At 47.6% G+C, this 10,872-nt stretch overlaps 1 protein-coding gene across 1 annotated transcript in view; it reads right to left on the bottom strand.

Annotated features, from left to right (window-relative positions):
* Positions 1 to 1,459: 1,459 nt before the first annotated feature.
* LOC135712624 (adenylate cyclase, germination specific-like) overlaps positions 1,460 to 10,872 on the bottom strand; it is a 71,412-nt gene continuing 61,999 nt past the window's right edge. Inside the window, exons 2-7 of the mRNA XM_065235577.1 lie at positions 3,761 to 3,896; positions 3,476 to 3,690; positions 3,064 to 3,195; positions 2,505 to 2,985; positions 1,891 to 2,446; positions 1,460 to 1,824 (exon numbers count right to left, since the gene is read on the bottom strand). Coding sequence (XP_065091649.1) covers positions 1,601 to 1,824; positions 1,891 to 2,446; positions 2,505 to 2,985; positions 3,064 to 3,195; positions 3,476 to 3,690; positions 3,761 to 3,896 — 1,744 coding nt within the window. The 3' untranslated portion in view covers positions 1,460 to 1,600. The remainder of the gene's footprint in view (positions 1,825 to 1,890; positions 2,447 to 2,504; positions 2,986 to 3,063; positions 3,196 to 3,475; positions 3,691 to 3,760; positions 3,897 to 10,872) is intronic.

Below are 10,872 nucleotides of genomic sequence, written 5' to 3'. Positions count from 1 at the left end.
GCTTGAGAAAGACGGAAGGAACTCCGTCAGGTCCAGGCTTAAATGAAGACTTCAGTTGCGAAGCCACCCTAGTTATTATAGCGAGGTCGATGTTGATAGCTGTCAAAGACTGACCAGACATTGGAACATTACTGGCTGCTAGAGAAACGTGCTCGTCAGGTAGGTTCTCATCCGAGAATACACACGCAAACCTGGTTGAGAACAGACGGCAAATGTGCTGAGGGGATGAAGCTTCTTCGCCGTTCAGTACCATAGTCGATGGAAGGCCAGACTCCTTTTATTGCTCATTCACATAATTCCAAAAAGTTTTCGGGTGAGATCGAAGCTTCCGTTGATAACGCCGATAACATTGGCGACTGGTTCGTTGATACGCATGATTGATCCTCGCATAATGGTCCTTGACTTGTAGGGTGTGGTACTTGGTGTATTTTCTTAGCGCGGCTCTTTTGGAAGACTTTAACATACGGAGTTCACTTGTATGTCAAGAATGATAATTACCTTGTTTAGGAACTTTTTTCGGAGAGCATTTGGGCAGCTGCATTGACATCGGCAGGGACGAGTATCATGTGTAAGTCCAAATTCGAAAGAAGTTCCCCGATACTGTCGTGGTCAGCATTTTGGAACGAGCTCAGGAATTTGGTTGCCTTAAAGTGATCGCCAAGAAATTACCGGTAGATTGAAGTCGCCAATGATTATCATCTCGTCAGCAGCTGTTGCGATCTCCATTATAGCTCGAATAGACTGACTGTGGGATTCAATTAGCGTAGAGTCACGAGTTCGATTCGGATGAAAGTAAACTATACACAAAAACAAAGTGCGGTCAGCGAGCTTAATGGCAATCTAAACTTGTTCCACACAATTCCATGAATCCGTTTTCGATAACTTTTGCCTTCAATCCAGAGCCGACCGCTATGAGAACGCCTCCACCAGTAGATTTGCGGCTGTTGTGCGGATTCCGATCGCATCGAAAAACCTCGTATTCGGAACCTAACACTTGATTTGACAATGAGCGAGTATCGAGCCAAGTCGTCGAAGCAACGATCCGAAACCGCTGAGCGATAATCATCGATGTTGGAATTCATCCCACCAGCGTTCTGGTAATACATGCAGATGGCCTGACTGCGACGATAAGTAGCCTGGCGGGGGCTGCATTGCGATCTAGTATTGGCAACGACACCAGGCAGGGGATGTTCCAAGACAGACTGATTAACTCTGGTGTCAACTTCAAAGCAGCTGGACATTCTTGATCGGGATTTAATCCTCGGATAATACGGGTTGGCACTTACCACCATTCAGGTAGTACAAGACCGAAATGCCCTGGAACATCTTAAGATTCATAAATTTCGTCTGCTAACTTCCAGAACTTGGATTTCGGAGCAATAAAAAGTGTTTGATGATTTTTTTTTACTACTACTGACAGTACTGGTACTGACGTTTAAGGAACTACACATCACTTCATCAGACAGTTATTTGTTGGACCCTCTAAGAGATTCTCTTGCCCCACTGTGTAGGGGGCTCACATCGATAACAATCATTTCACTACACAAACAGCTAACCATTTTCACGTCCTCGTCCTTCACACATACTCGCATGTCCATTCTCAGTAGATTATCTGCAGAAAGTCCGGTTCCGTTACGACTTCCGGCTTGTATATCGGAATCACCGTATCCGGTGACAGGTGCTCGTATGTGGTATGACCCAACAGCCAGAAGGTATCCATCGTTCCTTTCCCCTTCACTTCGATCGTACCGCGGTGTTTGATTTTGAACCCACCGAGCTTGTCCAGGATTGCCTTGGTGTTTTCCGACAGGTGAATCTTCATGGCTGCCATAAAAAAAAAGTTGTATAATTTCATAAGAGACCGTCAAATAATATCATGAGAGAGCTTACGTTCCCCGGTGGACTCCATCCTGGACGCGGTATTGATCGTATCGCCAAATAGGCAGTACCGTGGCATGGTTGTTCCAACCACCCCGGCTACGCACGGTCCCGTGTTGATTCCGACTCGTATCTCCAGCGTCCTGTTCCTCATGTGCGGTATGATGAATCCGGAGATGCCGCACACCAGATCCAGTGACATCATCGCAATCTCGCCGGCATGCTTGTCGCCGTTGCGCTGTGGAAGCCCGGAAACGACCATATACGCGTCGCCGATCGTCTCCACCTTGTAGACGTCGTACTTCAGGATGATGGTATCGAACAGCCGATACAGGGTGTTCAGCATGGTGACCACTTCCATCGCCGTACTGTCAGCGGATATGAACGTGAATCCAACGATATCGCTGAAGAAGATCGTTACCGAATCGAACGTCTCTGCCGGGACTTGACGCTGTTGTTTCAGTTGCCGAACGACCGCCGGCGGTAGCATTTGGTACAGCAGACGATCTGCTTTGCTCTTTTCGCTGCGAAGCTCCAGGGTTCGGGTGATCAGTTGATTGGAGAAGTCCTGAAAATGGATGTTGTTGTCGTTAGCCGTTTGATTGCAGTGTGTACCGGTAGTTTACCTGAATTGTGTCCGTAGCATTCCGAACCAGGATTACCAGAACCGGACTGATGAATATGGTCAACAGTACCAGTACGATAGAGATTGTCTGGTACAGCCGGGCGTCACTCATCTCTTCGTCAACCGTTTGTAGGACCGTTACCTGAAGATTCGTTTGAATGGTGAGCAGATTCTGGATGAACTTGTTCACGGATTGGTAGTATTCTACCAGGCCTTCCTCTCGACCAACGGTAGATGAATTCATCAACACCTGGTGGCGCCACTTGCTCAGTACGGCATACTCCTTGCTGTTCGTAATCTCGACGTTGGCCATGAAATTTTCCGCCGCTCGTAGATGGTCCATGGCAGCAGCGTCTCTGCGGACAAACTGTGAAAAGTCATCCAACCCGAGACGACTTCGCTGGATGAACTGAAGCACCAAGATGGCGGCGATGTTGATGTTCTCAACCGCTTCGATTATGTTCTTGTACACGACCAGCTGTCTATTGAGCAGAAGAGAAGCGAAAAGATCAACTTAGGTTAGCATTCAGCAGAACAAAACACTCTTACGAAGTTGTTACCGCCAAATTACTCCACTTAAAGATAATCCCACGCTTTGGCTAATCTGGTCTATTAGGTGACGGTTCAGGTTGTTGTATGATTCAAAGTACACCCCTATTGAGGTATTAATGATCTCCGCCGGAGAATGAGGTCTGTAACCAGAGAGGAATTTATGTTTGTTAGAAAATACACATAATCTATCACCACAGACAAACAGACGTATCACATTTGCCAGGAATAAACTAAGCTTCTGTTTTAACGCATGCAATAACTAAAATGTTGAACGTCTTTTTGTCTGTAATGCCATCCTTGAGGAAAAGTGAATGCTTTCACCTCATCAGCAAGTCCCTGGTTTCGCTTGAAATGTAAATCTTTGCATAAAAATCGGGGCTCAAATTCATAAAACGAACAATTTCATTAATCTTTCCATACCTGAGATCTCCGGCGATGGTCTGATTGGAGCGCTCGTCGAATTCGATGTCCCATTCCTTGCTGCGGGCAATCAGTCCGCTTAGGACCAGATCCGTTTCGACAAAGGCTTGCTCGACGGCGGGTCGGTTCTTCCGGGTCAACACAAAGTAGGTCAACAGTTTACGCTCAGTCTGCACGACCCGCACCAGGCTGGTTATGTTGATGGTCATGCGGATCTAGAGAGCAAGACTCAAACGAAGGCGGATAAATAAAAGGATTGAGTTCTAATTTATAATCATCCCATACCTCTTCGCCAACACGCTTCGTTGTCTCGTATTTCGTAATTTGCTGGCGCAGTAGGATGCTGTTCTGCAGCACGACGGCCACTATCGGTATTATCAGCACCACGAGCATGTGGCACATAAACAACCGGCGGCCTTCTCTGAAAGAAAAAGGTTATGAGAAAGGGACAATTAGCTTCACAGGATCGCAAATGAATAGGGGGTGATGATTGTTTGGTGGCGTTTATAATGCGATTAGAAAGTGGAAAGTTGCCAATTTGTCGTACACGCTCATAGGGTTTCTCCAGGTTTCAAAACATTTACTGATTTGGGTTGTTGAATAGGGTATTTTGAAACCAATCGTCATCGAGATGAACGAAATGTCTTCACATGTCTGCACCGTTACTTTTAAAATTTGCGTTGGATGCAGGTAGGTTAAGAGAACATCATTTGATTTCAGGCTACTTCGTAAAAGTTCAGGGGATCGTTGTAGGAATTGAAGAAACTTCGTAGATCTTCAGAAGACTTCGTAGAACTTCAGGAAGCTGCGTAGAAGTTCAAGGGACGTTCTAGGAGTGTAGAAGCTCTGCGAGCTGTGTTGTATTTTAGGCCTAGCAGTTGAGGCCTTAATAGTTCTTCTATCGAGAGTCTGCGTCATCAAATTCACTGAACTCGTGCTGCAGTGTTTCACAGGCAGCGTTACAGCAACAATCAATACGAAACTAACGATTTTAAATTGGCTCACTACTTGACTAGCATATTGGTCCCAAGCAAATCGATTAACGTACCCCATTCTAGTCGAAATTCTAGTACTACACAATGTTTGTTTTGAATTGCTATGAAAGTTTGACAGTTTTCACCATCGGTTCTGTTCAATCGGTGCTCAAGCTTTCCGTTGACCAATAAGAATAAGGCACTTCGTTCACTTGAATTCAGCTGTCACATCGTTATATTTGTCCAGATTTGCCGTCAGTTTGCTGCTAGATACTGACGAGTAACACTCGGTGCTTCCGTTTGTTTGATGAAATGGACAATCTGCGGGCGACATCGACATCATTCGCCTTATACCACTCTAGCACGTCCTTCGTGTAGGGGCATGATGCCAAATCCGGCCAGAAGATCATCAAACCGTCGTGAGCCTTCAGGAGAGGGAGAAGCCGCTTTTGGAGACACTCTTCCAAATACACCTGTCCATTCATGGTGTTTGCGGTAACGAAAGGTGGACTCCGCTTCCCGCAAGTACAAATCGCTTGTCAAATTAAGAACTTCTTGGTGAACTTCGACATCTTCTGTGTTCGGAGGTTCTCGGGAACATCACACTTATCCTTATTGACAGTCACATACAGGTTTCCTGGAATCTGATTCAAGTCTGCCTTCACATATGTCTCGTCATCCATTACGCAGCAGTGTGGTTTCGTTAACTTCTTCCGTATTCTGTTTCTCGTCACGGTTTGGGGACTTCTGAACCTTAAACGTACGTAGTCCAGCTCGAGTTTTGGTATTTTGCACAAAAGTCTTGCTCACATGCAACTTTTTAGCCACATCTCTGAAGAGGTTTTCGGATGGGCAAACAAAGGAAAAAAAACTCACGGATTGATAGAGAGAAAATAAAAACAACGTGTATTCACTTGGTTTGATTTGGTTGTAATAAAAACGGAAATGCAACTGTCAAAACGGCCGCAGCCGAAAATACTCCAGTGGTGTGGAAAAACAGTGGGGGCACATGGAGTGCAGTGGTTGCCATCTCAACACCCCTGCTCAAGCACAGCACGTCTCCAATCCTAGCTTGGACTGAAGAACCTTGAAGACAGCTGCCGGTAGACCCTTAGTCATAAGGTCCGCCTGTTGCTCTGCCGATCGCACGAACTTGATTTCGATCTTACCTTGTTGTACCAACTCACGCAGGAAGTGGAACTTGGTATCGACGTGTTTCAGCCGCTTGTAGTCCTTAGAATCCTCGGCGATCTTGATCGTGGACTGGTTATCCTCATAGATTGGGACAGCTCCGTTCAACGGCTTCCCCAAATCTGCCAGCAACCGCATCATCCACATGGTGTGACACGCAGCTGTGCATAACGCCGCTAGCTCCACCTCCGTCGATGACAATGATACGGTCTGCTCTGCTGTTTCCTCGTAAGCCAACTGACGGTACTCTCATACAACTTCATCACGCAGCCGGAAACCGAACGGCGATCATTCGGATCGTTCGCCCAGTCCGCGTCACAGAAGACTTGCAGCAACGGTACATTTTTTTCCACCTTATACACTAGACCAACGTCCGTCGTTCCCTTGATGTAGCGGAGAATCCGTTTCAGGTGGATCCAGTGTTCTTCATTCGGGCACGACTGGAACTGGCTGAAAAAGTTCACAACCGCCGCCAGATCCGGTCTCGTTGTGATCGACGCGTACGTCAAACACCCCACCAGTTCGCGGTAGGGCTTAGACGTTCTCTGCTTCTCGTCTCCCTTCTTCAGTCTCAGCCGGTTCTGCATCGGCGTCGAAACGGGTTTGCAATCCACCATGCCAAAGCGTCGCAACAGCCCTTCGAAGTAGTCCCACTGACTGATCTTCAGAACTCCTGCCTTCCGGTCACGATCGACTTGCATACCAAGGAATTGTTTGATCTCACCTTCGTCGGTCATCTCAAACTCCTCCGCCAACTTGCGTTTCACTGACTCCAGCATCTGCAACGACGAGCTGGCCAGCAAAATATCGTCAACGTAGATCACAAGGATCATCTTCTCCTTCCCAGTTCCACGCGTGTAGAGGCACATATCGTTGGTGCTCCGAACAAATTCCAGCTTGCTGATAAAACTATGGAACCTGTCGTTCCACGCTCGGGACGCTTGTTTTAACCCGTATATAGAGCGGTTTAGCCGACAGACCAGTTCACTTCCTTGCTGGAACTCTTCCGGCTGGGTCATATAAATCTCCTCTGCTAACTTGCCGTTCAAAAACGCGGTCTTGACATCCATGGTGTGAACGAACATCCGGTTCTCGTTGGCCAACGCAAGTACAGCCCGCAGCGTGTCGAGCTTCACTACTGGAGAATACGTATCTGTATAATCGAAGCCTTGCTTCTGTGTAAAGCCTCTCGCAACGAGCCTTGCCTTGAACCGATCCGACTTCCCGTCGCCGCCACGCTTTACCTTGAAGACCCATTTACAGGTGATCGCCTTCCGCCCAGGTGGCAGCTTGACCAGCGTCCAAGTTTTATTCCGCTTCATGGAACTCATCTCCTCGTTCATCGTAGTCTTCCACTTTGGCCAGTAATAACGCTACTTCAACTCGGCGATCGAATTCGGAATGTCCTCAATGAAGTTCATGGCGTTCAAAGCAAAACTGGCGTATTCCACGTCGAAATCCTTATGCCATGCAGGTGCCGACCGTACTCGTTGAGGCCGTCCGTCTCCAGTTTGACCAGGGGCTTCATCACCCAAGTTGTCATCATCAGCTTCTTCACCATCAGCGGAGTTGTATTAATCGTCTGAAACGTCTTCTTCCTCAGGACCAACGTCGCAGTCGTCGTCGATCTCCTCGACGCTCGCCGGTGCCTCTTCAATCAACTGCTTGTCGGCATTGATCTGCTTCCGCTGCGGACGCCCTGTTTCGACGAAGTCTACATCGCGCGCTGTCACGATTGTCTTCTTTACAGGATCCCAGACACGATATCCATTGTGCGCATAGCCGACGAGGAGTCCTTTCCACGCCTTGGGATCAAAATCCGCCGTAGTTCCATCGGCACGTGAACGAACACATCACAGCCGAAAACCCGAATGTTCAACACATCAGGCTTTCTCGATTCCCACAGCTCGAACGGAGTTTGCTTCTTCTCGAGCACTGCAGTCGGACTCCTATTGACTAGGTAGGCCGCCGTCAACACAGCTTGCCCCCAGAACCTCTTGTCCACCGCCGAATCGTCCATCATGGCTCGCACCTTTTCAACGAGCGTCCTATTCATTCGCTCGCTCAGCCCGTTCTGCTCCGGCGTATATGGCACCGTCCACTCGATTTGGATGCCTTTGCGTTTGCAAAACATTTGGAATCGCTTGCCTCGATATTCGCCGCCGTTATCGCACTTCAGCCGCGTGATCAGACGCTCAAACTTCGCCGTGACGAATGCCTCGTACTCCTCGAAACACTCCGCTACCTCGTCTTTCGACTTTATCAGATACACCACCGTGAAGTGGCTCCAGTCATCGATGAACGTCACGAAGTATTTCATTCCGTCAAGTCCAACCGGCGTCACCGGCCCACAAACGTCCGTATGCACAAGCTCGAGCACTCGCGACGATCTTCGTTCTTCACGCGACGATAAAGGCTTCCGCGTTTGTTTACCCACTACGCACGGTTCGCAAACGATGGTATCACCGGTCGCACCAGTTGCATTCAACTTCAGTCCCGATACCATTTTGTTCTGCACCAAACACTTCAAGCTTCTTTCATTTAAATGTCCATACCGACGGTGCCACAGTTCGAACCTTTCTGCACTCGACCACACGTCAACAACGAGGCATCATCCGCACTGTGCCTTTCGGAGTAAAGGTCTAGTCCATACAATTTATTCTTCAACGAACCGCACGCGACGATTTCCGAACCACTGTAAATGTTTACTTTTCCAGTCTCAAAAACGACGCGCATTCCAGCCTGCTCGACGCGAAACACCGAAAACAAATTGCAACGCAGCTGCGGAACGTACAGAGCGTTTTTAATTGTACAGTCTACTGGCTTACCTTGAACCACCGCTACCACCTTCACCATGTCGGAGTATTCCGCTCGAATCGTTTCGCCATCCTTAGCCACCGCAATCTCGATGGGCTTCTTCAAACGATGCAACTCACAGAATAATCCTTTGTCACGCACAAGATGATCCGTAGCTCCCGAGTCGATGAACCGCTGCGTTCGGTTCTCCTCGGAAAGGTTCACTCTGTTGACACTCACGAAACAAACACTCTTCCGTTCGCCAGACTCCGCCATATTCGCCTTCGAGTTCTGCTTCTGCTTCCGAGTGGACTTGTTCTTCTTCTCTGGACACTCGGCCAGCTTGTGGCCTTCCTTTTTGCAGCCAAAACATTTCAGCTTCCTTGCCGGCTTCGATCCGTAGAACGCTGCACCCGATTCGGAATGGGAAGACATATCCATGCCTTTCCGCTTCGTCTCTTCGTCAAGCAGGCGACATTTGACGAATTCGAGAGACAAGTTCTCCTCAGGCATGGTCTCCAATGCCGTCACAACACCGGCATACGACGATCTCAGCGTGAGGAGCAGGTGACACACAACGTCCAAGTCATCCAAAGCAGCCCCAGTGGCACGGTACTCTCGGACCAACTTGTCAAACAAGAGGAAGTGATCCTGCAGTTTACCTCCTTCGAACCGCATCGTCAGCATTTGTCGCTTCAAGTGCATCCGGCTGGCGATGCTGCGACGCTCGAACACCCGGTGGTGTGCATCCCAGATGTCTTTCGGTGATTGCTTGTCGTGGATATACTCTAGCTGCGAGTCGTGTATCCTTGAAACGAGCAGCGATTTGCAGCGGCGATCTTTCTTAATTCGCTTTTCCAGGGCCTTTTTCCTTTCTTCCTTCCTCTGCGGCGTGTCGCCCCGCTGCTCCTGCAGCTCGTCCAAATCCGCGACGTCAGTCCGCACACGCTCCAAAAGCTCGTGCTCATCTAGGAGTATCGCCATGCGGAATTTCCATGCCGCGAAATTAGAGCCATCGAACAGCGACAACAGCAACACCGATTTTTCCTCCGTCATAACGCCCGACGAAACCGATAATTACTTTCGGACAAAAAACACGCGAAACGTAACCTGGGCCCATAACCTGAAGAGGTTTTCGGATGGGCAAACAAAGGAAAAAAAAACTCACGGATTGATAGAGAGAAAATAAAAACAACATGTACTTTGTTTGATTTGGTTGTAATAAAAACGGAAATGCAACTGTCAAAACGGCCGCAGCCGAAAATACTCCAGTGGTGTGGAAAAACAGTGGGGGCCCATGGAGTGCAGTGGTTGCCATCTCAACAATCTCGAACCACAAACGAAGTGACAGACGACTAACTGACCAATTAAAATAATATGGTTCGCTGTAATAGAATTTTCTTAGAAGCTTGTGCCAACATCCACCAGATGGGATAGTATTTTTGTATTGGTTTTGCACAAAGTTGATTTTGTGTTCAATGATTCTTTGACAGTGTGCAAAGAGTGTATCATTTTGTCATTTTTTATGCATTTCAGTTTTGAGTAGAGTGAAAGAGATAGAACCAAAACATTCTAGTACATTTGGTGAAAATGCTAATTCAAGCCAAGTGGTACAATCAACAATCAGTACGAAACTAACGATTTTAAATTGGCTCACCACTTTAGTAGCCTATTGGTCCCAAGCAAACGATTAACGTACCCTATTCTAGTCAAAATTCTAGTACTACGCAATGTTTGTTTTGATTTGCTATGAAAGTTTGACAGATAAAATGAGGGGTTATTGGTTTTTCCTATGTTTTGAGGGGTGAATCGATTAGCTTGGGACCGAAGAGAGTACCAGAGCTGAGCCAAAAAGATGAGCACGTTATTTCGGGACCTTCTTGTCTTAGAGTTACCTCTATGGTACAATCCAGTAGTAGTGGTGTCGCCATGTGGTACACTGAAAAATTGCAATAGCAGGTTAGTCACCAAAGTTTTCGAGCCGCTCCGTCTGTCACTTCGTTTGTGTCTCGAACTGAGGCGTTCGGTTTCCGTTTAAAGCCCCAACCACGCGTTTCTTATCGTTCTCGTTGACCTGACGGCTTTTTTTTCTGGATCTTCGCTTCCGATCAACAGTCAGCCGTACTTCGAACCGTTTTATGATACCAGACACCGTGGAATTCACGATTCCCAACTTATTTTCCGCTGGCACGATGCGACAGATCCTTATTCTCAAAGTACTCGTGCAAAACTTTTTCGGGCACGCACTGTTCTTTCGCCGCCATTTTGAAAACTTTTGCGCACCTGATGGAATAAACCCACAGAGTTTAAACAATACAAATTAAAGTATGTCTACACAGAAAAAAATGTTGTTGAATATTACATCCAAACTGCTGCAACCAGGTCAATCCATCGGTTGTGTAATATAACGTTGTACGATGTACATCGATCTTGCGA

Source organism: Ochlerotatus camptorhynchus, unplaced genomic scaffold (genome assembly GCF_037179485.1).
Source record: "Ochlerotatus camptorhynchus isolate MF236.1 unplaced genomic scaffold, CSIRO-AGI_Acam_v1.1 ptg000498l, whole genome shotgun sequence".
Lineage (NCBI taxonomy): Eukaryota > Metazoa > Arthropoda > Insecta > Diptera > Culicidae > Ochlerotatus > Ochlerotatus camptorhynchus.
This window is presented reverse-complemented; position numbering and strand designations above follow the sequence as displayed.